Here is a 27,967-nt window from a genome sequence, read left to right as displayed (position 1 = left end):
CAGAAGAAAGAGATATAGGGATAGATATATATAGGTACCTGTACACCATGGGTTACCTCACAGCCTGGAAGAGCCTGTCCCCGAGTCAGCTCAACATCGCCATCCAGACCTTCTCCCTCATCTCCATCTTCTTCGAGGGCTATGACCAGGGTGTCATGGGAGGCGTTAACGCCTCCCCTCGCTACGTCGAGGAGGTCGGCATCGGTCTGCCGGACGGCACCGTGACCGACACCACCCACCAGGGAGGTATCGTCAGTGTGTACTACCTGGGAGCCATCTTTGGTTGCTTCGCGGGTGGATGGCTGGCCGACCGGATCGGCCGTATCAACGGTCTGCTCTGGGGGTCGCTGTTTGCGCTGGTCGGCGGTGCCCTGCAGGCTGCTGCGCAGAACTCGAACTTTATGATCTGTGCCCGTGTCCTCACGGGTATCGGTACTGGCGGTTAGTATCCTGTCTTGGAAGCTATGTATGCATATAGACATATAAAGTATCTTGCTAAACATGCTTACAGCATTGACGGGTATCACGCCAGTCCTGGTGTCTGAGACCTCCACTGCCAGCCACCGTGGAGGCTTCCTGGGATACGTCTTTATTGCCAATTGTGAGGACACCAGTCACCCGTGAACATCTCTCCAAGGATAGGACCCTAACAACAACAGACCTCGGTATTTCCGTCGCCTACTGGATCTCCTTCGGCCTGGCCTTCGTCAACGACGGCTACTCCGACGTCAGATGGCGCTTCCTCCTGGCCTTCCAGTGCTTCCCCGCCCTGATCCTGGCCATCTTCATCAAGATGCTGCCCGACAGTCCCCGGTACTTGGCGTCCGTCGGCCGCAACGAGGAGGTCCGCGACCTGCTGTACCGTGTCCGCGGACACAAGGCCTCCCCCGAGGAGATCGAGCGCGAGTATCTGGAGATCATTGCCATGGCCCAGGACAGCAAGCCGAGCTCGCCGCTTCAGTTCGCGAAGATCCTTGTTGGTAAGGGTGGGAAGCCTGGCATGAACCTGGGACGGAGAGCTTGGCTGTGTGTTTTCTTGCAGATTATGGCGTCGTGGACGGGTATCACGGTATGTCTTCCATCTCTGACCATGCTGCTGCATCTGTACTGACTCGTCAGGCCGTGACGGCGTACTCCCCAGTCCTTCTCCGTGCCGCCGGCTACAGTGAGATCAAGCAGAACGGTCTTGCCGGCGGTCTCAACACGATCGGTATCGTCGGTACCATCATCAGCGCTCAGATCGTCGACCGCATCGGGCGGCGAGCCTGTCTGATGGGCGGTTCGGCCGGTCTGGCCACCGTCAACCTGATCGCTGGTGCTGTGTACGAGGGCGCCAGGCGGAACCCGGACAAGGTGGACCAATTCGCCCCGGCTGCCGTGACCATGCTGTTCCTGTTCAACCTTTGGTGAGTTGGCATCCACCTACACCAGATGCCACTGTTCTAACGTATTCTTCCAGCTACGCCGCCACCTGGGGCACCGTCGCCTTCCTCGTCCCGACCGAGATCTTCCCGTCCGACCTGCGCGCCCAGGGCAACGGCTTCGGCATCACGGGCTGGGCCATCGGCGTCGGCATGACGACGCTCGTCAACCCCATCATGTTCGCCACGATGGAGAACCGCACGTACTTCCTCTTCTTCGGCCTCAACCTGCTCTGGATCCCGACCATCTTCCTCTTCTACCCGGAGACGGCCGGCCGCTCGCTCGAGTCCATCGAGGCCCTCTTCTCCACGTCCAGTCCCTGGTCCTGGAAGATGGAGCAGGCGTACCAGCTGCACGGAGACATCCTCGCGGAGCGGGGGATGGCCAAGCCGGCGGAGGACGAGGGCGACATGGATGACAAGCCGAATGAGTTCAGGGAGACGGTTTAAGTCTAGTCTTTCCTGCTCTGCTGGCTTCGATCTTTACACAACTCTGTCCGGGACTGGTGTTTGGATTTTTTTTTTTCAACACTTCATTGACTGCACATCCATCAATGGGTCTGCACTGTACCATATCATATCATATGTCATCTCATGTCGTTATATCATGTGTATGAACGTGTATACGCACCGGGATGGGGCGGTATATTGATTGAACGCATTACATTACTTATTAAGTGGGTGGATGGATATACGATAAACGTGTATATAGCTCATATCCAAGATCCATATGGATGGATTATATGTAGAGAATATGACATTCTAGGACGCATCTACTACTTCCAAAGGTATTCCGTTGGGATCAAATTGAATGCAAGGCCTTTCATCTACGTGTTCCTATCGGGATCACCCGGACCAGAGCACGGAGTGGTTCCCTTCTTGGCAGATCCATATTGAAAACGCCCCCGGTCTAGAACTCCCGAGATCCACAACACCCATAAAGTTCCAAGTTACAAACACCCTAAAATCCTGATATATCCTAGCGATAACGCTGGCAGCGCGGCTACCTACCTAACCTTGGCAAGACCCAAAATTTTTCCAATCCATCAACTGTGGACCGACTGGTTCAGAGCGAGAAAAAAAAAAGAACTAGTTCCAAGCAAAGGGGCCCCCGTTCGATTCGCCGTTGATGCAGAGAACCAGAACCAGCTCGTGAGAGGATTTCCTTTTGCTCTTTTTTTTTGTCCTGGCCGGGACTACTACTACTATGTATGTATGTTGTGGATGATGAATGAAGTCGAGTTGATTACTACATAGGTTCTGCTGTTGTGTGATAGCGAGGAAGAAGAGTGTTGTGTACCGGGCGGGTTCTTTCTCGTCTTGCGTAGGTATGGATGCGATGCGTCTTCCCCGGATCGCGGAGACGGCTTTCAATTTGAAATATGTATAAAGTGTAATAGTGACGCCACATCCGTGACAAGATCAACCCAGAGGAGGAGTAGTACACTGTTTCAAACTTGTGGATATATCCGGTCAGCAGTGTGCAGTTTCCTTCAGCATTTTAAGCAATGGGAACGTACCAGGTAGGTTCCTGGTTTTCTTTCTTTCTTTCTTTATCTGCTTATTATACCTACATCTCTTCACCAGCGTCCAAGTTATCAAGTTTGTGCATTGCAAGATACCTACCTAACCTACCCTGCCCTACCTGAGTATCTGATCTATCTACCAGTGGAGATTAAAAAAAAAAAAAAAAAAAACAACTTTCCTACCTTCTCCGCCTGTCTCTTTCACATATATACATAACATCCACAGACATCTACCTACCTACCTACCTACCCAAGCCAAAACAAAAAATGACAGCCCCACAAACCCGGCGTCGATAACCAATGACTGTGCCAATGTGAGAGCCAAAGCCAACAAAGTACCTGCAACTGCAACGGCAACAGGAGACCAGGCATCATGAAAACCTTCATCAGAGACGTAATGAACCATGATGCGACTGTCAATCTATGCGGCTGCTTCACGCCTTTCGTGATGCTGAGTGCGGTGCTGTCGCTTCTGTTTGTTCTTATGCGGTATTTGGATGGGAAGCTTAATGGGCCTTTATCGTTGGAAGTGTGATGTTAGTTAGGGGGTGACAGGATGAGTGCTGGTGCTTTAGAGCCATTATAGTCATAGACAGAACTCAAGAGATTAATTGATTAAGAGTGAATTGAGTAATGGTCACTGGTGATGGCGCTACTTTTTGTTTCTCTCTTCAAAACAAAAAAAAAAGAAATCCAGTTTGATAAGATGATAACACCGGACGCGTATGATATTTAAACATTGTTGTATATAATTAGGAGTAAGCCGGTGTTGTGTATACCTCTTATTATAGGCTTTTCTTCCTCAGGCAGGTAGCATTGCACCCCACTCTTGAACGGTATGTACATACATACCCTAATGCAATGTGTATTACTGACAGATGATTCGCGATACGAAGTCGAGCATAGAAGACGCTACTACTGTACATTAAATCCAGCACTCAACACGTGGACTCGGTTTACTATATCGCAACTATATACTGTAGTAGTACTTTTGAGAAAGTCATGCATTGTGCGCTATGGTAAATGGGAAGGGGGGCCCTACCCCTCTCTTGGCAAGCTGAGACGGTCATACTCCGTACAACATTTGATTATGGTGCCCACTGAGCCATTTTCAGGCACTTTTTTTTTTCGTCTCGTCTTTTTTATTCTGGTGTCGGATCAGATTTTACCAGACAGGATGTCGGCTTCGCTGCCAAGTCTGAAGAGTGGAATACTACATAGGGATACAATCAGTCTTTGGTAATGCATTTCTAGATGAGGTAAACACTTACACAGACTTGTTGGCAGGAACAGTCACCTGCATTAAGCACAGTCATCAGTCAGAAGTGCCATCCACTGAAAGAGCCGACTGATAAGATAGGTACTCACCCACTGCCCACCATCATACGTCTCATTCGTCCACCAATACGTCCACTTCGTATCCGGTGCCGACAAAGACAGCTTAGGTAGATAGACCCTAGCTTCCGTGGCTTTGTGCGCCGTCACCGGCTTCACCAGAAGGCGCGGGCCGAACATGTACTGCAACTTGAGCTCCTCGGTGGCACCCAGCGTGTACGGATCGCTCGACCAGAAGTCCATGAACATGGGGCGCATGATCGCGAGTCCGCTCTCCGAGAGCCGCTTGAATAGGACTTTGATGTATGGTTTTAATTTGTAGCGCAATTTGATGTAGTCGACGATGATGGGCTCGTTGTCAGCGCCGTAGCTCCAGGGTTCTGATGGAATTAGTCAGTCTATGTGAGCATTCTCGCATGGTTCTAGATATGTTAAACTTGCCATTTGGACAAGTCAAGAACCCTTCTTGCGCTGACGGAAGGCAGGTCCTATCTCCATGGTTTCTCATAACCTGCGAGAGTCAGCAAGACATGATATTCTGATCATAATAGTAATTGCACATACCGGCAAGAAAGTACCCCTGTTTATCGTGAGCATATCACTAGATGGAATAGAGTGGGCTGCAGGCTTACCACTGGATCCACCGCACAAACAGTTCTTGATACTCGGGGTCACTGACGTTGGCAGAGTTTGGCAATCCGTTGGTCCTGAAGCCACCAATGTCCAACGTCCACCAGCCTTGGCCTGACAGCGCCATGCTCTGACCTGCAGCTATCATGGTCTCCATAGAGTCCCAGGTGGAGCTGTATAGTTAGATATACAGTCAGCACTCTTTGGGCCATCAATGCAGCGGCAAATGTACCAATTCCTTGGAAATAAGATAAAGTGAGAGGGAAAAGACGCACAAGATATCCCCGCTCCACACAGCGCTGGCAAAACGCTGAGACCCAGCCCAAGAAGACCGTGAAAGCATTACAGTCGAAATATCTCCAGAAGCATTCTTCTCCCCTTCAAAGACACCCATCTGGTGCAGAAACGGGAAAAGCATCGCGTATTCATTCCCGGGGCCAATGTAATAGTTCATCCACGGATACACGTCATTCGCGACCTGGCCACCCTCATCTTCGTCAAGCCAGAAATTCTTGATTCCATTCTGGTAGTAATTCCGCTTCAGTGTGCTCCACAGGAACTCCCTGGCGGCTGGATTAGTCGGGTCGTAGAGATGCATGTACCTTCCTTGCCAGTAACCGGCAATATCCAAGGGGTTTGCTGTTTGGGTCAGGAGTCCCAGACTCGATGCATACGGGAAGTTAGGGCTAGCGTCTTCGATGCTTGGCCAGACAGAGGCCATCATCTCGGCACCTGTCAGCTTCTTGACTGTTCTGCGTCAGAATATCTATCAAAATTCTAGTGCTAGAATATGATGGTACCTTCTGCGGCCATTTTTGCAGGATCAGGATAAGCTGACGCATTGAGAGCCCAGTCTCCCTCGTGCGACCAACTCAGAAAATCGATAATGAACAAAGAAACCGGGATTTTACGCTGAAGGCAAGTCAGCATGACTATGAACTTTGTCTCGTGATTGTAGACGTTACCTTTGCAAATTCCGTCGTGACATTGAGTACTTCTTCCTGAGTCGAATACCGCAGCTTGCACTGCCAATATCCCATAGCCCAGTCAGGCATCATCGGCGATCTCCCGGTAACCCCAGTATATCTCTTCTGGAGGCCGTCATAGTCGCCAGGAGGCCGAATTGCGATGTAATAATCGACAATGGTAGTATGATCGCTTAAGAAGCGAGTTCTGGATGGGTTATCGTTAGAAAGCAAATTTCAAAAACTTGTTTCCATACGGATAATGTGCTCCATACCGCGTTGGAGATAACTCCATCTGCCCCAACGAAGGCACATTCCAAAAGAAAAGATACCCCCTATCCGACATGATCGCAGGAATCGGATTCAACGTATTAAACTTGACCAGATCGATCGTGTGGTTCTTCCTGTTAATATACCCCGTCAAGTCCTGACCGGTCCCGAAAAGCCGCTCGCTGGGGCTATCCGGAGTGGTAAAGGTAAACTGAGCCCGGAAACCTCGTCTGTTGTCCGTTCTGCCGTACCAGCGTGCGTCGAATCCGGGAGTCGCCGGCCATACTTCTTCCAGAACCAGAGTAGAGTTGGGACCGTCCACGTGGTAGAAACTTATCTTTTTGTCGGAGACAGTTACAGAGGCAAAGCCGTTAGTTAGGGAGGCGTGCTGAGTGGCATTTATGATGGTGTTATGGCTGATGCCTATAGGCGCGGTCTCGGGGCCGTCAAGAGGCGGGTCGATGATGACGCTGTGGTCGTCCTCTGGGGGATACAAGTCAGCCAGCCGTAAAGAAATATCACAATTGATCGAGTGTATTAATTGCTTGAATGTATATACGAACTCTCAGGAAGCTTATTCAACGTTGCTCGGACACGGAAACCATCCGGACCCCATGGCTGGATCAAGACGTTCTCCTCCTTGTTGATCAACCTAATTCCCTGCGATGCGGTGCTTGCATCTGAGCGGGGAGCAACATCTAATTCCCTGGGGTGAAGGGCATACGAAAGCGCGCAACGGGGAACCGCAAGAACGGCAAAGGTCGTGACTAGAGAGAGAAGTAACTTCATTCTGAGATTGGTCCATTCAGTCTCCTGCAAAGACCTTGAAAAAAAGGATGTCGAGGGGAATATTTATAACCATCTGGACCGCTTTGCAGGGATTTAATTCTTTGCACCGGAGGTTTACCATGACGGGCTATGATGGGGCCAGACAAACGGTTGAATTCAGCCTGTTTCGAAAACCTTTTTCTCTGCGAGGGGCATCTTTAATGGTTTGCGGGGTTCGCTGCCATTGGGACTTGAGCATTCCACGAAAGAGGTTTATTTTCTGCGAGTGTCCTTTGGACAAGCATCGCCATGCGGAGTAACTAACGAGTCAAGAAACAAGCCAGGAACTTGCTTGAAAGGTCGGGTGAAAGTCCGGTGGGGGGTAATCGGGAAATTACTGTAGTCCGCAGGTCGAGAGGATGCCAGCAAGGAAAAAGATCGTTGATCGTCTCTAGCGCCATATGGGGTGCATGTAGTCACTCGGCAATCTCGGTACTTTTTACACCCACCGGCGAACTTCTCCAAAACTTACTTTCTACTTTCAGGCAAAATGAGTATGTAATAGCCGGCTCATCCTGTTGATCAGTAAGTCGCCAATGGAACTGTCACGTTCAAAACCTTGCCTGGTGTTTGGAATTGGGTTGTATAGTTGTGAGATGAAACTATATAGGTATGGTTAAACTGTCTGTAACGAGGCGGAGAAGCAGTGATCTTGTACTCTAGAGCGGTGATAGTAACCACTAAGTTGGTTGATTTATCTCTAATTCTGCATATAATGAGCAATCCAAGATTCTTCAAGGCTTGGATGCCTCATGTCTCAATCAGGTCCACGTCGCCCATACGTGTATAAACTTCTTTGATGGAGCATCACATATCACACCTTCTCCGTAGTCTTCGTAGCCACCCTGACGCCTTTTCCCATGGACCTGGTTTCACAGATTCCACATCCCCCGAATAGCACTCGTATTCCTTCGTTGCTCCTAGCACACGCGGAGACCCGAGTTCCAGCCGGCTAATTGATTCCTTCTCCCCATCTGTGATCGCTTCTCCTATCCAGCCAGGTAGCTCGTCCAGTGCTTGAACCTTTTCCGAACGATAAGTGACCAGCAAAGGCGCCTTCTCAGCAACCGCGTCACCGAGTCTCATCATGGCGAAAGCATCCAGCTGGTCGGTCCACCGGGGGTACCACCAGGCGTATGTCGACATTGCAAACAATGAGAAAAGAAAGATCGCCAAAAGTATTGAGATAATGACGATTCCGGCTTTGGATATCACCGGGGCCTGAGTGTCGATACCCATATCGGAATGTACCAACAATGAGCGGTTCCTGCTATTCGCTAACCATGCTTGGTTTGCTAGAAAAGCAGCAGCGGTGAAGGCATTGCTCAGTGTGTCTAAATGATCCCTCCTTGACCACTGGAAATGGGAAAGCCAGGATGTAAAATCATGAAAGCATTTTTATAGTTTGATCCCTGTCTTTTTCCTATCACATTCACTGCATTCGCTGCGAGGCAGGCCGAGGGAGAGTTCGAATAATCGCAGCATCGGCCCGCCAGCACATGATCGCGTACCCGGAGTTGTCACATTCGAAAGGAGGCTACCCCGCCTGGAGCGCAGATATGCACGTTTCAAAATACGAATACGACTCCCCAAATATGGCCATTGCTATTGTGAAGGGTGGCCCCTTGTTCGCCACTAGATCAGCTGCATGGGGATATCCAAGTTAATTGAGATGCTTCTTCTCCTGGTTTTCATCAGTGCCTCGTTCAAGCTGCAAAGGCATGAGAATCTTGCTGGTAATTTTGCTTACCAGATCTGGTCATGGTTGTTGGGATATGGATCCTGTGTGAGTAAAGGGCCAGGCTTTCCACCATTCATATAATTTGGCAACTCAAAATATCCCGCTGTTGCGTTGACAGTGATCTTTGGCAGACAATCATATTCTGAGGAGTCTACAGGTTCTGTTATAATATGTGATATTGAGGTAAAGCTCTTCAGAGAAGTCTTGACGATCGCGTGTAGCTCTCCAAGGGGATTGGGACTGGTGCAAGCCAGGAGGCATGCAGACTTGCACAGCCAATCCAGGGTCACTGATATCAGGGTCAGTATAATCTAAGTTGTAGTCCACAAAGAATGCTCCAGGTTTATTCTGGCGATCGGTTGGGAAACTGGACCTGGGAAAGCATTCCACTGTTGCCGTTGAGTTGATGCGAGGTATGAACTGACGAATGAGACCAGTGTTGAATCCATAGAAGCTATACACTAGGTTGTCATATCTTTCAGCACCCCCTTCCCTGGTTCAAGGCGCTTAGCTTGCCGCTTTTGCTACCTGATATTGCAGTCTGGGCTGGATTTGTCTCGGGTCTGCAACCTATCATAGTATCCAGGTACCCGCCAGCGGCTTCAAAGTCATGTAGTTATGAGGCGAAGCTCCGCGCGAAAGCCTCGCCCTCGTGGAGAGATCCCAGGGAAGTCGACTTTGAAGTAGGGAAAGTTAGAAGAAACTTGAAGCAAAACTCTGCCACTCTTAATATATGGCCATAGGCGCCTGGCAATTTCTAGGCGAGGCAAGAGTGAGCTGCTTGTAGATTATCCCGGATGTCCGACTGTTTTATAGAGTTACCCGGGCATGGGGCTAGGCGTTAGGCCCCCTAAACCTTTAATTAAGAGCTTCTCATCATAACCATTCTTTAACCATGTTTTTAGGTACTCGGTATATTTAGCTGGCTTCTAAAGGTCACTATAACTAATCCTGACCTACTATCTGGGTAGGTATAAAGAAAGAGGAGCTCATGGACAATTTGCCACTGATCTAATGATCTTCTAAGGCTCTGGTGAAAAAAAAACACCTACTAGCTAAAGGTTATAGGCACTCTAGAAGGGCATTTGGAACTGATATAACTAATATATCATCTAGAGCCTCTAAATTTGATGGTGGGTTAGAGAGTCGGCCTCTAGGATCTAGCGGAGGGGCAACTAACAGAGACGGCCCATGCAGCTCAGCCGCACCACTAACTTGTGCAACTCAACACTGCGCTGCCGGCACTAATACTACCAGCCCCCTCTCGAGCAATGCTCTATATACTGTACGAACTACCCATGTGGCACGTACATACCTTCCGTTCCTTTGTACCATTTTACCGTGAAGAATCTTCACCGTCATTCTTGACTTGATAATAAGATGACTTCTACAGCATGGACGAATTACCCACCTGAAACGAACCACGGAACTGTCACCTCCTGGATACCACTCGCTGCAAGCTGGTCGATGCCACCAGAATGTTCATCATCTTTCCACCTCAGTATATTTCCCGCCGACATCGCCCTTGTTGCCTTCGACCCAGGCTACAGTTTCAGCGTCAGCAGTTCCGTTACGTGTCTGCCCCCTGAGATCATCGCATTGTGGGTCCGTGGCCAGACTGAAGCCAGTGGCATTGGGACAAGTCAAGCACCTACGGTCTCGAGCATACTTCCTATTATATGCCCCGATGGATATTATACGGCCAAGGAATTGGCGGTGGATCAGTCCACCTCGGTCGTGACGTGCTGTCCTTTGTGAGTTCTACAGCTTTCTTTTCTTTTTTTTTTTTTTTTCTATGTGTGCTTGTGCTGATCACGGATCTGAGTGGGGAAAAAACAAAAGGTCCTATTCGGCCATGGATGTACCGCATGGAGCCGAAAAGGTCTGCGTCTCGAACGTGGCACCTGGCATGACACTGGCATATGAATCATATTTGGAAGACTCGAATTCCCTGCCGAACACAAATTCGTGGACCATGGAAACCACGACCATCACGGATTCCTCGGCTGTTGCAGCCATACCTATCACAGGATTGAATGTGAAAGGTATCATCCCTTCAACCATACCACCCTCGTTCGTAACATCAACCTCCTCTTCCATTCCTACCAGTCCGCCTGCAGGTAGTGGTCTGTCAACAGGAGAGAAGGCAGGCATCGGGGTGGGAGTCGGCTTGGGAGCAATCGTCCTCATTCTATTGCTTGCGATAATATGGCTTCTCCAGCGTCGAAAGGGGCTGCAGTCATCGATGAATCAAGAATCCTCCACCACTGCCGAGATGCCGGAGCAGGTACCGCCAGGCGAACTGGACGGATCGAAGATAACGTCCGGTGAACTGCACGGACGCTCGAAGACACCTCCGGGTGAACTGCATGGAGGCTGGATCCCTCCAGAAATGCCTGCCAACAGACCGCCGGTGGAGATGGAATAGATCGTTTCATAATATATATAATTTTGAAGCAAACAGAAAAGTCAAAGTGACGAGGAAGACGTTCCTATGAAAATATACATAGTTTTTAAACGTCTCATCTACTTGATCATCTCGATCTAGATAAGAGCCCCACCAGACCCACCCCCAGAAAAGACGAAGCGCGGCCAGCTGCGGAGATGCTCGACCGTCGCCGACGCCGACGCCAACCGAGCTCTCCGCTCCCCGGACAGACGCCCGAGGGGTTGGCCTTCTCCTCAGTCTTTAATATCTATCTCGTACAATACGCCTCATATATCAGACTTGTAAGCAATGGCTCCTCCGCTTTTCGGGAGGTGCGCTCCCCGCGTCTCCGGACCACAGCGTGTCGCATCTTCGTTATCGGCCGTACCCAGGATCAGGACCGCGGGAGCAAGAGCAGGACCGCGACGATGGACCAGTTCTATTTCTCAGAGGCCGGGGTCTGATCGGTGAGTACGCCGCCATCAATGGACATGGTACATACGGATAGAAACTGACAGATGACGAACCCCAGCGTCCGCTTCCCCGGCGCCGTAGACAGCAAGTTTACCAGCGAGATGACCTTCACCCGGCCCTCCGGGATGGCCGCCATCCCGACGTATCGAGTGATGGACTCGGACGGTGTTATCGTGGATAAGAGCCGTGGTCCTCCGGACGTGTCGGACGAGGAGATGGTGACTTGGTATAAGAACATGTTGACCGGTTCGTTTTTGTCATCCTGCGGTGCTGCGTTGGGTGCGGCCATGGACGTGGCTTGCCTGACTGACAGGTGACGTGATGATAGTGAGCATCATGGACATGATCATGTTCGAGGCGCAGAGGCAGGGCCGTCTGAGCTTCTACATGGTGCGGACACTCCCAAGAGCCCTATCCATCCAAATCAACCGGCTTACCGGTCATTCTCAAACAGGTCTCCGCAGGCGAAGAAGGCATCACCGTCGGTTCCGCCGCGGCCCTGACGCCCGACGACGTCGTCTTCGCCCAGTACAGAGAGCACGGGGTGCTCCAGCAGCGCGGGTTCACTTTAAAACAGTTCATGAGCCAGCTGTTCGCGAACAAGAACGACAATGGCAAGGGGCGTAATATGCCGGTGCATTTTGGCAGCGTTTACCCTCGACTGGTGAGTCTGATAAACCCTGCTGGAAACATATATACATAAGTGCCGTAATACTAATATAATAACTAAAAAGCATACAATCTCCTCCCCCCTCGCAACCCAAATCCCCCAAGCCGCCGGCTCCGCCTACGCCCTGAAACTCCGGCGCCTCCAGAACCCGAACCTCCCGCCGCGCATCACAGCCTGCTACTTCGGCGAAGGCGCCGCCAGCGAGGGGGACTTCCACGCCGCGCTCAACATGGCCGCGACGCGCTCGTGCCCCGTCGTCTTCATCTGCCGGAACAACGGGTACGCCATCTCCACGCCCACCTTGGAGCAGTACCGCGGGGACGGGATCGCGAGCCGCGGGATCGGATACGGGATCGACACGATCCGCGTAGACGGGAATGATATCTTCGCCGTGTACGAGGCGACGCGGGAGGCGAGACGCATCGCACTCTCCGACGGTGGAGGAAAACCCGTGTTGATCGAAGCGATGAGTTATCGCGTCTCCCACCACAGCACCAGCGACGACAGTTTCGCGTACCGCGCCCGCGTCGAGGTCGAGGACTGGAAACGCCGCGACAACCCCATCATCCGGCTGCGGAAGTACCTCGAGCACCGGGGGCTGTGGAACGACGACCTGGACCGCGACACGCGCGACGAGCTGCGCCGGACCGTGCTGGCCGAGTTTTCCGCGGCGGAGAGGGAGAAGAAGTCGCCGCTGCGGACGGCGTTTGAGGATGTCTATGAGAGCCTGACGGAGGAGCAGGAGGAGCAGATGAGGGAGTTGAGGCGGATTCTGGAGACGTATCCCGAGGAGTACGATCTGCGGGAGTTTGAGGATGGGGTTAAGGGGTTGTAAAGTGTTTTTTCTTTTTATCATTATTATTCATGGATATGGATATGAATGTGAACTTACTACGTGTGTATGTAGATCTTTTACCTTTTTTTTCCCCTCCAGACGTTGTCCAGTCCAGTCAGCCTAGAACAGGAAATGTTCAGCACGGTCTAGCAGAATGTGCCATGGATGATTGATTTAATTCTACAATAGCCTATACAAGTCCACTAAAAATAAAGGCCTATAAACTATTGCTAAGAAAGCAACTACTTAACACTTGACAAAAGTCAGTTGTTCTTTAAAATATGCATTATCTAACTAAGTCTGTACACGAACAACAGCAGAGGGGTAGAACGTTAACAAAAGCAATGTGACACGCATAAAGGCCGCCATGCAAATGCAGACTCCTCAATCCCTTCCGATTTAACTCCTTCCTACCGAAATGGATAGCGTAACCGGACTCAAAGCGGGCGTACAGATCCGTGAACGCCAATCCGGTATAATACATAATGATCTTTACAAGGGCAGCCACCTGCTTATCTGCGTCACACCCACACGTCTTACTCACGAAGCAGTGCCACCAACCTCGACGGTCGTAGCGAGTGCCTGCTGCGCGAGCTTCTTGTTCCGCTTGACGAGAGCCATGAGCTTCTTATCAATGGCATCAGCCTCCTTGCGCGAAGTCTCCAGCTCCTTCTGCGACTTGTCGATGAATGTCCGCAATTCCTCATCGGACATGCTGAGCAGGTCTTCAATGTCTTGGATGTCACCCATAGCCACGCTGGCCCCGAGCATGTGCTTCGCGGTGGCCGCGGCGAAGGAACGAACAGAAGCCGCAGTCGCATTGACCAGTTCGGCCGTGTTGGCAATCGCCCAGTTGTGGCTGCGGGTGCAATCGGCCTCCATCGCGGACAACACGTTTGGCGGTGCAGAAGCGGTTTGGTAGGTGGATTGTTCGGCCGTCGACACAGCAGTGTTGGAAGTTCCCGAGATGAGACCGGACTGCGACGCATCGTCTACCCAGCGGATGTTGAACTTCTCTGGGGTTGCAAAGAGCGCCTCAAGGCCGCCTCCACGGTTGGTGATATCCGGCTCCGTGATGGACATTGCCGGGTACTCTTGGAGCGAATCGGTGGCCGAGGCGAGGCTCTTCTCAAGAGCAAGATATCTCTCCTCCTCTTCAGGGGACAGATGACGGAGAACGCATCCGCTTGGGGTAATCAAGCATCGGCTCTTCAGATGAGTGGAATCGGCATTGATGCGAACCGGTTCTCCACGACGCAGCTGCTTCCTGTGTTCCTCCGTCAACTCGATAGGACGTCTCAGGACGTCGTAGTCATCCGAAGAGCACTTCATGTCGGAGCGCTGGTTGAGATTCGGCAGGTTGAAAAGCGGGTGGCTGTTCAGATCAAGAGCCCCTGACTTGTGTAGCTGTGCAAGTAGAACCTGCAGCGAAGAGGTCCTCTCCAGGAACAGATCCTTTATCGGAGTACCAGTGGCCTGGGAATCTGCGATCATTTGCTCCACGGTGTTGTTCGATCGCCATGCCTCTGCGGGAGTCTTGTCGGCATTATCGATTGAGGCCTTCTCGTCATTGTTAGGTTTTGCTTCCTTGGCGTTCTTGTCCTTCGCTTTACCCTTTTTACCTGCCTCAGCCTTCTCCGCGTTGTCGTTATCAGCCTTGTCGGACGTCTTGTTGGTTTCCGCGTTTGCTGACTGCTCGACGCTGCTGGAAGGGGTCTTCTTGGTCTTGCGTTTCCTTCCAATGATCGGAGCTTGCACAGGCTCCTCTGGTGGGGCAGCAGCAGCAGCCTCCTCCTCTTTCTTAGCTTCCGCTTGTTTGGCTTTCAACCTTCTTTCCTTCTTTGCCTGGCTCTTCGTCATAGTACGGACCGGTGCAGATCCCACTCTGGATGGAGGAGGGGAATTGGCGCGCGATACCGACGCCGAGGTGTAGGGATCGTAATCAGAGCCCACATCTCCCGGGGTCGCCGGTCTGCTGAGCGAAGATACGCTTGGTCGCCTTGAGCGTCCTTTCGCTGCTGGAGCCGATGAAACAGACTGGGTAGACGAAGCAGGAGGCGGAGTCTCGGCCTTGGGTGTGTCCACAACACGAAGGACTCTCGGTTGACGTTGACCTGAGGAGTCTGAAGCACGAGATATGCCAGTCAGAGGAGTATTCGGTCTCGAGCCAACCGAAGAGGCGGGTCCACCGGGAGCACTTTGGCTAGCTGTCTCTGCCTTCTGCGGAGGCGCAACTTCCTGTGACTGGACAGCGGACAATGAGAGCTTAATAGGCTTTGGCTTCCCAGAAGGCGCGCGATCTTTCTGCTCCGCTGCATCCGCAGTCGCTGCAGCTGTCGCAGAACTATCCTTGTTGTCGGTCACAGGAGACTCGGCCTTTGCTTGAGCACGATTCTTGCTGGCTGGCTTCGGTTTGGGTGAACCCAAAGAAATCTCCGACGCATTCTTTACCCGTTCAGATGCAGGTCCAGGCTCAGGAGTCCCTTTCACCTCCGGTGTGGCGCGTCGAGAAATGTTTTCCTGGAGCTTCTGTGCCGGGGTCCCAAGTCGAGGAACGACGGGTGTGACTCCTTGGGTAGGAACCGATATTGAAGACGAAGGGCTCGATGGATTTATAGAATCCGGAAGGAAAGCGGCGGCAGGGTGGGCATGCGGGAGAGGCAGACCAGGCGGCAGCGTTGGGGTCCCAGAACGTATCGATGATCCATGAGATGCCGCGTGAAGATGCCGGAATGGATAACCGAAACTCTCCGCTGAACGTCTGTCCTTAGGCTGTACGCCGAGCGGTGGGAATTCTTCGTCAACTGTGTAGTCATTAGTCAGTTTTGTCTGAATGAAACCATCATCTATGTGTGCCGGTGTGCTGTAACGACTGGGGTTTGAATATGACAAGAAAAAGACAAAAAGAAAAAGCCTAGGCCAGTAGGCGCTCTCAACAAATACGAAAGAGGCGACCAAGCAATACGATCAGGGATAAGCATAGTAATTACAGGAGGGTGGCCGGCCATCTTAACCGGGCAGGACAGAAGGGCAGGACGTCTATATGAACATTAAATGTGAGAATTTTGTTTCGGCATATAGCCCCGCTTCAGTAAAAGACAGGGCAGGGAGGTTAACGTACATCAGAGCCATGACCAGGTCGACCGGGTAGTCGCCGAAATGCTGTAAATCAAGCAGGGCCGAATGCAACAAAAGGCGGCCGCCAAATGTAATGAAAGCCAGAAGACATTAGATCTCCGCAGAAATGCGACGACGCCTCCCATCAAACATTGCCCGTAGATGTAAAATCAAATCCATGAAGAACGCCAAAGGCACACCCAGCCCGTTAATTTTGGGGCCGTTTGCCTTATGCTTCGCTGCAAAGTGTGTCGCAAAAACAGGAAAGAAATAGAATCCAAGAACAGAATAAGAGCCCATGGCCGGCACCCGTCTAGAGGAATACATATCATATCATGAAGAGAAGAAAAGCACAATGCCGAACACGACATGAGACGACAAAATGACCAAGGAGAGGGGGGAAACATTCATGACAGAAATGGGGAGGAGGGCATAAAGGTGCAATCACCAGCGGTTAAATCCACTTCCATACATCATGGAGTGGTTATACCCACCTTGACCCTGACTCCCGTACAGCGCTTGCCCAGCTGCAGCGTTCGCGCCAACTTGCTGCATTCTCGCCTGCAAAATACTCGGGTCCGCAAGATCTACTACACCACCTCCGCCGGAGGAAGTGTTAGCGTGTCTGTGCTTCTTCCCCTTCTTCTTCTGCTTCTGTGGCCCAGGCTCGGGGTACGTCCCCGTTTGCGAACCATAGAAAGAGCTGAGAAGGCCAGTGGCGGGAGCCAGGGGAGGGGGTGTCTGGTGTTGCTGAAGGAAAGGAAACATGAACTCACGCTTAGCAGCATCGTGCCCTTGTACACCACCGGCACCACCTGTACCGCTGCGTCCGCGCAGCAACTCGCGCATAAGCTCTGGATTGGCATCTTGCTTTCCGAGGTTTGCACCGAGGCCGAGGTTGGTATTGGTAGTGAAACCATGACCTTGAGCGAACATTCCGCCTCCGCTGATCGGCGGAGTGCCAGCGGTCTTCAGACCCGGAGGAGGACCCTGGACACCGCTGGTATACAAGTGGTTCGCAAGACCATACTGGGGGGTTGGTGCAGCAAGAGGATTCGGTGTTCCAGACTGCATCAAGGATGCCTGCTGGTTCAGCGTGCGCGCATTGGAGGCATTCTTCGCACCGGAATCAGCGAACGAGAACCGAGAGGACTGTCGGTTATGCCCCTGCATGCCACTTAGCTGCGGCATCTGGCTCTGTAACAATCCCTGACGAGCCTGTGTGGCATGGTCGAAGCCAGCAGAACTGAAGCCCGTCTGCAATGGATCCATCAGACCAGCCTGCTGGCCGTTGGCAGACTTGAGCAACATAAGCTGCTGCTGTTGAAGAGGCGTTAGACTCCGGCCGCCAATATTGAGGCCCTGGAACTGATGACTAGTGGCAGAGGCAGGGGACCCGATGACCGAGTTGGTTGCGGTGCCCTGCTGCGAGGGTGGTTGGATAGCTCCGTGTGTTTCCCGACGACCTCCACCCCTCGGGTGAACATCGTCAGGCTCGCCACCCAGTTGCAGACTGCCGCTTTCTCGGTTCTCCTCCTCAGCTGCGGCCGACTGTAAGAGTCGCCGGGACTCCGCCTCCTGTTTAGCACGCTCTTGCTCAGCCTTCTCCCGCATCGCCCTGCGCTTGACTCCTCCATACGGATCGATAAACGAGGGGTGGTTTTCAATAAAAGCAACTTCCTCAGCTGGCAAGCCATCAGTTGAGAAAACGAACTTGAAATCGGGAGAGTTGACTGCCTTCACAAGGCTGTCCAAGAGAGGATTCTCAGGTTGCGGCGGCGATTGGGGCTTCTTAGGCGGGGATTGAGCAGCAGTTGACTGTGCGTTCGCCGGTGCCGGAGTCCCACGACGCGAAGAGTCCTGCGGGGGTGCGGACTGCTTCTCCGTACGCTTCGCCTCCTCCGCTTTGTTCGCAACCGTCGCGTTCGTAGGTTTAGGGCTCGGGGATGACCGACTTCCCGTAAGGCTTGCTCGCCTAGCTCGGTTCACTGGCGCATCCTTGCTTGCCCAGCTGGCAGAGGAAGGCAGAGCAGGCCCATCAGAAACAGGTGGCCGGCTGGCAGCATCGTCCTTGCTTGCCTGGCGGCGCATTGGTTGCGAGCTGGATTGGATAGGTTGTGCCGACGGGCGAGCTTGGGGATGGCCGGCACCATTCGGATGACCTTGCCGCGAGTTCATGGACGAGAGGTCCTGTCGACTGTAACTGTCGGAGTCCTCGCCCGTCTCATGCAAGAACGTGCAATTCCTGTTATTGCACTGCTCATTACGGAGGAACGAGGAACAGTACTTCGTCGTGCCATACTGCGCTCTGCATGAATAATTAGGTGAATGCGAAAAAAAGGATAATAGGAGAGCCTCAACGTACCGTAACACACGATCGCCATTCACAGATCCATCCACAGCCGCAATGCAGGTGGCAGCATCAGCCTTCTTGGAGAAGGTGACGTACACGCCGATACCCTGGTTCGGATTACCACCCGGCTTTGCCTTGCTGACAACGATCTTCTCTATCTCTCCGTATTGACCGAAATACTCGGGGCCACGGAGTGTCTGCAACAGCTGGTTCTCGTCGCGTATGGTGGGGTTCAGGCCGATCACGTAGACGAGGTTCTTCTGAACAACCCGGACACCGGCGAGGTTCTTCCGACTCGAGGTTTCGATCTCACGCTTCTCGGCCTCTTTCTTCTTCGCTGCAGCCGCTTTTCGATGCTTTAATGCCAAATCGGCCTTAAACCTGTACAGCACGTGTATGATTAGCGGCATGTCCACTTCACCAAAAGGACGTGCACGTGGGGGGACTTACTCGTCCGCGTCGGGGACCTTGTACTGTATGGTACTCTCATCGTAAACCCGCCGGCAGTTGGGGCATCTGCCTTCTTCACTGTGGGTCTTGATATTGTTATAGCAGAACTGGCAGATCTATAAAAGCAGAGAGGTTAGACCACCGTTGAAGTCAAGGGACCGGTGTGGTGAAAGGGAAACCGGCTGAGGGAAGGGGAGATGCTGGGCAGAAGGCGCGGGAAAAAAATCAAACGGCGTACCTGGTAACCACAGGGACAAGGCTTAAAGTTCTTGTCCGAGAGATCGAACTCTTCGATGCAAAGAGGGCTAGAGGAACACATGGTCAGTGAGCGGGCCACGCGAGCAGGACAGGGAAGGCTGCATACCAGAACTCATCGTCATCGTCAATGACGGAATCGATCTGACTGCGACTTGACATGGTTGTCGAGGGATATATAGAACACAGCGACTCGGCAACTCAGTAGTAGGTTCGGGACGCCAGCACACACATTAACCAGTAGGAAAGCGGCTCTGAGCGAGAGGGGAAGGATGTGAATGAGAGAAAGGCTCAGAGGATACGGCGTCGACAAGCGCGCAGAGACGGTCCGGACGATAAGGTGGGAGGTGGGTGGTGGTTGGAGATGAAAGATGGAGACGGCGAGAGACGAGGAAGAGAGAAGCGAAGAGAAGAGCTTCTTCATCTTTGCTGCACGACGCCCGCTGGCGCTTCTCTGGAGCGTCGCGGCGTGGCCAATCTGCTTATGTCATCAATGATTATGTCAGCGCTCACGTGAACCTGCTTCTCCGCTTCAGCCTCCACATCGCAACCCCAGAGTACGTGCGATACCCCGTATTTTCCCTCTCCTCCTCCCCAATTGCCTCTCCACCATGGCGTCTGCGCGCTCTCTGATGCGGCTGGGGGGCTGCCGCTCCTTGGCCGTTGCCTCCAAGTCCTCTCAGTGCGTCCGCGCCTTCTCCTCGACCTCTCTGCACTATGCCCCCAAGGCTGAGGAGCATACCCCCAACCTGCGGCAGGCTCAGCGTCCCCGTACGTCCTACGATCATCTCAGCAAGAATATAATCGTATTGCTAGTATCCCCTGACATTTGACTGACAATTCTCTCTTCAGCCCAGGGCCCTCTCCGGGCTCCTGTCGTTAACCCAGCCGACAAGTACCAGGACAAGGCGGAGAGCCTCCACAGATACGGCCAATATGTCATGTCCTGCCTGCCCAAATACGTGCAGCAGTTTTCCGTGTGGAAGGATGAGCTCACCATCTACGTCCCGCCCTCGGGCATTATTCCAGTCATGAGCTTCCTCAAATACCACACGGCGGCCGAGTACACCCAGGTCTCGGACATCACAGCCGTCGACTTCCCGACTCGCGATCAGCGATTCGAGGTCGTCTACAACCTGCTCAGTGTCCGACACAACTCGCGCATCCGCGTCAAGACCTACGCTGACGAGGCGACGCCCGTCCCTAGCATCACGAGCCTGTATGACGGTGCCCTGTGGTACGAGCGCGAAGTTTACGACATGTTCGGTGTCTTCTTCACCGGCCACCCCGACCTGCGCCGTATCATGACCGACTACGGCTTTGATGGCCACCCACTGCGCAAGGACTTCCCTCTGACCGGCTACACTGAGATCCGGTACGACGAGGAGAAGAAGCGCATCGTGGTCGAGCCGCTCGAGCTGACCCAGGCGTTCCGTAACTTCGAGGGAGGTACCGCTGCCTGGGAGCAGGTTGGACCGGGCACGGACAGGACGCCCGGCTCGGTAAGTTTATCTTTATCATATTATTGACGACCAGCTATTGATCTGTTGAAATATAGTTCAAGCTTCCCACTCCAAAGCCGGAGGAGAAGAAGGAAGAGGAGAAGAAATAGAGCGCAGGATCGTGTCTACACATTTTGTCCCTTCCTTTGTTTGCAATGTACATACCACTTGCGCATTTGTGAAGCCCGATGCCGCAGTCCCCGTTTCTCGTTTGATTGCATTGATGACTTCTCGATGTCTAGCGCACACAAGGTCGATGCAAGCGTCTTCTGCAAAGTCCTCACGCATGAATGCCGGCTAATTCGTCTTTTTCTCAACCTCTTTCTGTTGTTTGAGTCCTTCTTTGCTAAATATCACTTCATCACGCTCCCACATCAGCCCCACGGCTGCGCCCACAGGACCTGATACCAATGCAAGGAGACCGATCTTCACCCCCAATTTGATCCAACTCAGCTTAATTCCCACTTCCCGATGCGCGGTGGCATACATCGCAACAGCCCAAAGCAAGATTCCCGTCGATCCAATCACGTTGTCCCACTGGAGGAACCGAAGGGCGCCCTCCCCGATGGTCGAAACGCGCAGACCCGACCATGGCAGAGCGTTGACAAAGACCCGCTGCGGATGTAGATGAGCAACCAAGCCCGTGTTAAAAAGAACCGGAAACATGACAGAAGCCAAGGAGATCATCCACGCAGCCACATGCGGAATCGTAGCACAGGCGAACGCAAAAGCGTAGACGCGCCTGAGGGCCCGCAGGCCGGCCTGCCCATCATCATCATTATCTCGAGTAGTAAAGAGCCGGGAAAACAGTAGATTTGCACCCGTTGCCAGAAAAGAAATGTACAGCGGACACGGCTGCCACGCCGCGTGGAACGCCTGCTTCGTGTCGAAGCTGATGATCGACGGCGCGGGCAGACACATGGCCACCGTGGGAAGGATGTAGCCTACGACGAAGATAAATGGTAGCGCGTTCGATACCGCGCGGGGCACGTTGATCTTGCGAGCGTCTGGCTTGGCGGCTATGCTGGATGTCCAGATGTGCAGAGCACAGTAGAGCGGGCTTGTAAGAGCGTACGAGCCTGTTTGCGCTAGGATGCCGAAGATGGATGGACTGATTGTTAAGTTAGCCATAGATCTTTAACGTATACATATACATCGAACGTAATATCCATATCCTTAGCAATTAAAAATATGATTAGAAAACATACAACGCAACAACCCTCCCCCCATTCACATTCCCCATTCTCCATCCCTCCATTGTAACCAACACCCACGCCGCCCCAAACGAGCCCGCCACCACCAACGCATACAGCGACAGCTCCGGCGTGCTCCCATCGATCGCGGGCCAGAAGAACGGCGCGATGGACGCTAGACCGTGATCGAGGGGCTTGTTGCCTGTGAAGATTGTCCTCAGGGAAACAGTTCCGTTTCCGCCGGTAGGTAGTGTCCGGGATTCAATTGCTTCCCGGATGAGTGGGAAGAGGCCATTGCGTTCGGAGAAGATGAAGAGCGCATAGATGGTGTAGATGCAGAGGAGGGGGAGTGTGAGTTTGATGATGGTGGTCATGGTGTGGGAGGTTCTGTTTGTTTATATTTAGGTGTTTAGATTTGCAAATATATATTTGATGATCATGGAAACATCATTCAGTATCAGAACCACATGTGGGAGGTTCAGAGGCCAGATAAAATAATACAGAAGATGCCATCAGAAAACACATATACACTCAGGGAAGTAACACAAGGTGATTAATATCATTCTCTGGCTGGAGGCGATGATGCAGTTCGCAGATTAGCGTTGTCCGCAAGTCCTCGTCGGAGCTTGACGTTCTGGAAAGCCGACCCGACCCCGTCTTGGCGCCCGCCCGCCCAGCTTTGGCTTTCTCCGCAAAGAAACAAAATTTCGAGAGCTCCTCTCCAAGAAAATCACAATCAGTACATAACTTGCACATTCATTTTCTTTTTTGCAGAAAATGCCCAAGCGCAAGCGCTCGGAGCAGCCAGAAGACGGCACCGTCGACGGTGATGAGCTCCCTCAGAAGCAAAATCCCGAGGACCGCAAAGTCGCGCGCCAGGCCTCCCGGCTGTCGCAAAAGTACGAGCACGGCGCGCAGACGCTGCACAAGGCGCTGAAGACGGCGCGCGGGTTCGAGAGGCAGAAGCTGGGCCGGAGGCAGAAGACGGCGAGGTCGAATAACAATGAGGCGGATCTGCAGCGGATGGAGGCGGAGGTGCATGCGTTGAAGGTATGTCCTTTTAATTTAACACATTATTCTCCACGATTCATCAAGACGCTCGATGCTAATTGATTCTCCTGATATATAGAGCATGGACCTGGCCGTCACGGCAGAACGCTACCTCTTCAAACAGCTTGCGAAGACGAAGCGCATCGCGGAGTCGCCCGCCTTCGCAAAGTTCAAAGAGTCCAAACCCGTCTCGATCGAGGGACCTCGGGACACCGCCGAAGCCAACGTCATCGCGCGTCTGATGAAATCTAATCCGGTCAAGAACGTCATGCCGGGGATCATGAGTGGGATTAGGGAACTTCTTGGTCTGGATGATGCTGCTGCTGCTGCGCCGGATGCGAAGAAGGTTAAGGCCTCGAAGGGAGAACAAGAAGAAGAGAATGGTGGAAAGGATGAGATGAAAGCGAAGAAGAAGATGGAACGGGATGAGACGAAGGTGCAGGCTCGTCGGGAGCAGGTTGATGCCTCTTCAGGAGAGGAAGACGTTGGCGAAGGGGACGGAGAAGAAGAAGGCTCAGAAAATGCCAACGACAGCGACGCAGACAGCATAGACTACTCGAAGTTTGATTCCCGACTGGCCCCATCGTCAGGAGAATCAGACGCGGAATCCGACGAAGGCTCCGAGTCAGAAGAAGAGCGTCCCAAGGGCTCCAATAATAAATCCTCACGTTACGATCGCGCAAGAGACCTCTCCCTATCCCCCACGCCGTCCGCCGCTTCCTCAGAATCTCCACCCCCTACATCCTTGAAGGGGACCAAAAAGTCTGCCTCTGCCTCAAAAGCCCCTACAAAATCCACGACTTTCCTCCCCTCCCTGATGATGGGCGGCTACTGGTCCGGCTCCGAGTCCGAGCCCGAAGATCTCGACTCCGCGGAACCCCCGCGTCGGAAGAACCGCATGGGCCAGAAGGCCCGACGCGCCCTCTGGGAGAAGAAATACGGCGATAAGGCAAACCACATCCAGAAGGAGAAGCAGAAGCAAAAGCAGAGCCGGGACAGTGGTTGGGATATGCGCAGAGGTGCCACGGACGCTGACGGTGATAATGTGCGAGGCGGTAAACGGGGCAAAGGTGGTGCTGGTGCTGGGAAGCTTCAATCTGGGCAGCAGCAGCAGCAGCAGCAAGGGGCGGGACCGAATAATAAGAAGTCTGCGGAGGATCGGAAGAAGGCTCAGCAGCAGAAGAAGGCCCGGATGGACAAGCCGTTGCATCCGTCGTGGGAGGCTGCACGGAGGCAGAAGGAGCAGAAAGCTCAGGCGTCGTTCCAGGGGAAGAAGATCGTGTTCGACTAGGGACTACCTACCTACGACGATTCGATTTACGAGACATGACTGCTTTGATTCTTGATCTGTACAAAAAAAAGCTGATTGCATTTGGTATATCCTGTCTAGTATTATTTTACATTGGGAAGGCGTGTTGTCATTGTATTCTTAACTTCCTCTTTCCATTCATGATTACATTAGAGAATTATGGTATCGCATCCTGCATCTCCCTTTCATTCAGGAGATCCGTCTGTCCTAATGGATCGATAAAATCTGGGATGATAGAACCGAAGATGTTCATAATGTCAAAGCCGGCTGGAATCTCATCACCGATGGCTGCTTCTGCTTGTAGATTGCTGGTTGGATAGAAGAGATTCTCCGTGATGGGGGTCTCCCGATTTATTCCATCGGGATTCGGAATTCCACAGCCCTGTTATTGGGAAGAGTTAGAACTCATTGTCTCGCGCGGTAGCTTTCCACCAAAGCAGGTCCGTTCCGGTTTCACTTTTGACTTACCGCATTAGATGTAGAGGGAATGTCCACATTTTGATGCATCATTGGTGGGCGATCAAGGGGATTGGGATTGGTGCAAGGGCTACAGAGTATATCTGCAGACGGATTTCGAGATTGTACCTCCCGAACGAACTGTCGCGCGATATGGGCGAAATCCGACAGAAGTGAGCTCGGGATTGAGCCGCCGGTCGCATACTCCAGACGGCTGAAGTAGCCAGCGACGACATCTAGTAGTGCTAAGTTGCTTCTTGTCTCTCGATGGGTTGGGTTGTGCACGACAAGGTCGAAGAGGATGAATAAGGCCGTCAGAGGCATGACGCCCAAGATCCTGCGGCGGTTAGAACCAAGGCATCTAAGGTACTGTGGTAGACCCCGGAAGGATTCCTGGTATGGTTCACTTGCAGAGGTTAGATTTTTGATGCCGCCTTAAAACGTTGCCTGTTAAATGGTCATGGCGGGTACCCAAGTCCTACTTCATCCAGGAAACTAGGCGAGTGTTCTGGTAGTGCAGTTAGAGGGCAGCATCAAACTAACATCCCTGCGGGTGGGACTATACTAGGAATCCTTCCGGGGTCTACCACAGTACAGTGCGGATGGCGATCTTACCAGATGGGAGTATAGGCCTCGGGATCGATGTATCTCGTAAGCTCTATGATTAGGCGCGCGGCATTCATGAGCTTCTTTTTACTCTCTGCCTGCCGCTCACCGGGTCGTTCTGCGCCAACATGCAGCGTCAATCGAGAGAAAGAAATCACGGCATTGTAGTAGAAATAGTGCGTCCTCAGGGCAACCTGCATTGAACATGGGTTCATGAAATGCTGTGGTCGGAACGGTTCACCGGGTCGGAATTCCTTAGGGATGGAGCTTCTCCACCGTTCCAGGTCGTCGCTGACAGTGTCTATCGCCGCATAGTATAGATCTACCGAATTCATCGTTGCGCTGACAGAGAAGAGCATTTCATACGCTTTCGAAAGCAGTCGAGCAAAGCGAGCAGACGACAGAAACCAGTCATAATCTCCGAAAACTGCCTCAGGAGTCTCTGGGATTGGAGAGCCGATGTCGTAGTCGATCAAGACCTTCGATATGTCAGCTGAGTCCCTGCATCAAGAGAAATGATAACAATTTGCGACTTACTGAACTCCTCCCAGAAAAGAAGCATACGACTTTCTCCAACGAATATATGACCCAGAAAGTCCTATGGCATGCTGCTTCATTGTCTTCAGAGCACGCTGCCCTGCTATACCCGAGCGACTGGGCCATTCTTGCCGCTTCGGATATTAACATCTCCTCGATCTGGATACAAGAGAAGTTCAACGCAAAGACAGCCTACAGTGTCGGTGTCAGCTTTAGTCAGGACTGATTATTCGCAACCGGCCTACCATCGCAGTGACAGCCTGTGTATCGTTAGCCAAAGTTCGATACATTCCATCAGACAACCTACCTGCACATTAACCAAGGTCTCTCTGGGAACGAGAATGTCCGAGAACAGACCAAGTGCAATTTGGAAAAGTTCCCATGCCTTCCCCTTCCCAGGGTCGAAGGTGCCACCTTCTTGATATTGGCAGCCAAGCGCTAACACGGTGTGATATAGAGCTGAAAATGGGGGTGAGCTTGACAGTAACCGAGGAAGCTGAGGACTGAACGCCTTTTCCTCAAACTCTTTTCTATCAAGAAATGGATGAATTGGGTGGACCTGTTCAAAATATGCTAATTTACGTGTTAGCACTTTGGAGAAGCTAGAATTGCCATGGAAACGTGTAACAACCTCTGATATATGATGAAGCAGATTCTTCTGTAATCTGCACGGGGGATGACGGTCTCTTGAACTTGATGGTTGAGCCTGAAGGCCTGCCGCCGCGATTCATCCGTGCATGTATAACCGTTGCTAGAGTCTCAATGAGGTCCCTCAGCTTCGTATGCCCAAGGAGATTGGACACGGAACGAATTCTGCTCTCTGAGAAAAAGGCCAGACTTGAGCTCGCAACTGTATGAAAGTCAGTAGGTATCTAGTTGTTTTCGGATATGTTCTCGAGAGTACCGTATTGTTCATGGGCCTAAAATTTATTAGAACATCAGCTTGCTACCAACACATTGGTAACTCCTGACCTTGAATATAGAGTTTTCATTTCTCCGTCTACCACTGACATGCCGATTCTCTAGTATATGCTCCATATACAACTTGGGAGGACATCCTGTCGGCTGCTGCAGACCTCCATGACTACCAATAGCGGACTGCGGCGGGGCGACTGACGAGACAAACGCATCATCTTGCTCTATAAGCCAAAAGGGTTCATGTAGGAACGTTCTCGGGATTTACGTACTTGGAAGCGGAGATCTGTTCGGCTCGCTTCGTCTCAGTCGTCGTTTAGTATAACTGAAATGGCACTCCACACCACGTTTCTGATGCGCCAAGAATTAACACATCTCGCAAACACCGGCAAGATATGAGACCTCACAAGACAATTGGTACAAGTTGTTTCAGTGTCACCACGTCGTACTTCTGCACCGCAGAGTTAATTGATCGGTTAGACGCTGGTGGAATGGTATCTTTGCAACACATACGGATGCAGCGTACTTTGCGCGCCTTGCAATCGTCGCACGACTTTGAAATCTTAGGCTGCAGCGGCGAGTCGTCCATGTTTGCTGCGGACGATGTAGTACATCTGCCGAGACGCGAGAACTTCGTTCGGGAGTCGGAGGAAGAGGACGGCGAGCCACATATAAGATAGCGTCATGTGATCTCGGAACTGGCGCTGAAGACAGCCGAGTCGGCAGTCGATAACGCTCCTCAATCCCTGGTTTTTAGCAGCTCCTAGGGGCCTTAGGTAGGTAGCTAGGTGAGAAATCTAGAGCACATGTTTCCAGATGACCTATCTTGTACGGCAGCATGCATAACACAGTGTGGAGTGCATTGTCCTCTTCCGTACCATCTAATCCTGATCAATATTTGTGGCGGCTTTGTCATAGCTGATTCTATTGACGTCTTTTTGTGTTTTGTTAGGAGCGTTTCTGGTCTCTTTGACAATCAGATCATGCGCTGCCCTCAACGATCGACCGATCGACAATGTCTAACTTCCACTATCTCTACCTTAGTCCTTCTGAACAGCCCTCTGAGTGGCTACGGTCCAATATCAGTCCGATCCTGGCCAT

At 52.2% G+C, this 27,967-nt stretch overlaps 10 protein-coding genes across 10 annotated transcripts; 6 read left to right on the top strand and 4 right to left on the bottom strand.

Moving 5' to 3' along the window:
• Positions 1-47: 47 nt before the first annotated feature.
• On the top strand, positions 48-1,871 carry VTN00DRAFT_5100 (uncharacterized protein; the record flags this gene model as incomplete). Its single annotated transcript, XM_069431597.1, has 5 exons — positions 48-441; positions 512-601; positions 660-1,069; positions 1,120-1,406; positions 1,460-1,871. 5 exons carry the CDS (start codon positions 48-50, stop codon positions 1,869-1,871), a joined length of 1,593 nt encoding a protein of 530 aa, XP_069290615.1.
• Positions 1,872-4,105: 2,234 nt separating this feature from the next.
• On the bottom strand, positions 4,106-6,936 carry VTN00DRAFT_5099 (uncharacterized protein; the record flags this gene model as incomplete). Its single annotated transcript, XM_069431594.1, has 11 exons — positions 4,106-4,160; positions 4,219-4,244; positions 4,316-4,662; positions 4,724-4,793; positions 4,847-4,862; positions 4,915-5,085; positions 5,188-5,659; positions 5,713-5,824; positions 5,878-6,085; positions 6,153-6,630; positions 6,711-6,936. 11 exons carry the CDS (start codon positions 6,934-6,936, stop codon positions 4,106-4,108), a joined length of 2,181 nt encoding a protein of 726 aa, XP_069290614.1.
• Positions 6,937-8,474: 1,538 nt separating this feature from the next.
• VTN00DRAFT_5098 (uncharacterized protein) lies at positions 8,475-8,769 on the top strand (the record flags this gene model as incomplete). The annotated part of the gene is made up of 2 exons (XM_069431593.1): positions 8,475-8,637; positions 8,729-8,769. The coding sequence occupies 2 exons, from the start codon at positions 8,475-8,477 to the stop codon at positions 8,767-8,769; spliced, it is 204 nt and encodes a 67-aa protein (XP_069290613.1).
• A 1,327-nt stretch (positions 8,770-10,096) lies between these two features.
• VTN00DRAFT_5097 (uncharacterized protein) lies at positions 10,097-11,144 on the top strand (the record flags this gene model as incomplete). Its single annotated transcript, XM_069431592.1, has 2 exons — positions 10,097-10,470; positions 10,559-11,144. The coding sequence occupies 2 exons, from the start codon at positions 10,097-10,099 to the stop codon at positions 11,142-11,144; spliced, it is 960 nt and encodes a 319-aa protein (XP_069290612.1).
• Positions 11,145-11,453: 309 nt separating this feature from the next.
• VTN00DRAFT_5096 (uncharacterized protein) lies at positions 11,454-13,123 on the top strand (the record flags this gene model as incomplete). The annotated part of the gene is made up of 5 exons (XM_069431591.1): positions 11,454-11,611; positions 11,677-11,864; positions 11,947-12,008; positions 12,073-12,282; positions 12,353-13,123. 5 exons carry the CDS (start codon positions 11,454-11,456, stop codon positions 13,121-13,123), a joined length of 1,389 nt encoding a protein of 462 aa, XP_069290611.1.
• A 540-nt stretch (positions 13,124-13,663) lies between these two features.
• VTN00DRAFT_5095 (uncharacterized protein) lies at positions 13,664-19,460 on the bottom strand (the record flags this gene model as incomplete). Its single annotated transcript, XM_069431590.1, has 6 exons — positions 13,664-15,927; positions 16,735-18,548; positions 18,606-18,974; positions 19,044-19,159; positions 19,282-19,348; positions 19,408-19,460. The coding sequence occupies 6 exons, from the start codon at positions 19,458-19,460 to the stop codon at positions 13,664-13,666; spliced, it is 4,683 nt and encodes a 1,560-aa protein (XP_069290610.1).
• A 449-nt stretch (positions 19,461-19,909) lies between these two features.
• VTN00DRAFT_5094 (uncharacterized protein) lies at positions 19,910-20,910 on the top strand (the record flags this gene model as incomplete). The annotated part of the gene is made up of 3 exons (XM_069431589.1): positions 19,910-20,069; positions 20,151-20,800; positions 20,857-20,910. The coding sequence occupies 3 exons, from the start codon at positions 19,910-19,912 to the stop codon at positions 20,908-20,910; spliced, it is 864 nt and encodes a 287-aa protein (XP_069290609.1).
• A 187-nt stretch (positions 20,911-21,097) lies between these two features.
• On the bottom strand, positions 21,098-22,367 carry VTN00DRAFT_5093 (uncharacterized protein; the record flags this gene model as incomplete). Its single annotated transcript, XM_069431588.1, has 2 exons — positions 21,098-21,911; positions 22,009-22,367. The coding sequence occupies 2 exons, from the start codon at positions 22,365-22,367 to the stop codon at positions 21,098-21,100; spliced, it is 1,173 nt and encodes a 390-aa protein (XP_069290608.1).
• Positions 22,368-22,770: 403 nt separating this feature from the next.
• VTN00DRAFT_5092 (uncharacterized protein) lies at positions 22,771-24,334 on the top strand (the record flags this gene model as incomplete). Its single annotated transcript, XM_069431587.1, has 2 exons — positions 22,771-23,043; positions 23,123-24,334. The coding sequence occupies 2 exons, from the start codon at positions 22,771-22,773 to the stop codon at positions 24,332-24,334; spliced, it is 1,485 nt and encodes a 494-aa protein (XP_069290607.1).
• Positions 24,335-24,509: 175 nt separating this feature from the next.
• On the bottom strand, positions 24,510-27,455 carry VTN00DRAFT_5091 (uncharacterized protein; the record flags this gene model as incomplete). The annotated part of the gene is made up of 11 exons (XM_069431586.1): positions 24,510-24,734; positions 24,821-25,145; positions 25,424-25,915; positions 26,061-26,143; positions 26,197-26,211; positions 26,259-26,524; positions 26,583-26,801; positions 26,856-26,871; positions 26,963-27,090; positions 27,139-27,217; positions 27,393-27,455. 11 exons carry the CDS (start codon positions 27,453-27,455, stop codon positions 24,510-24,512), a joined length of 1,911 nt encoding a protein of 636 aa, XP_069290606.1.
• Between the last annotated feature and the right edge of the window lie 512 nt (positions 27,456-27,967).

The sequence above is a fragment of the Thermoascus crustaceus genome, assembly GCF_041956765.1.
Source record: "Thermoascus crustaceus strain CBS 181.67 unplaced genomic scaffold VTN00scaffold_2, whole genome shotgun sequence".
Classification (NCBI taxonomy): domain Eukaryota; kingdom Fungi; phylum Ascomycota; class Eurotiomycetes; order Eurotiales; family Thermoascaceae; genus Thermoascus; species Thermoascus crustaceus.
This window is presented reverse-complemented; position numbering and strand designations above follow the sequence as displayed.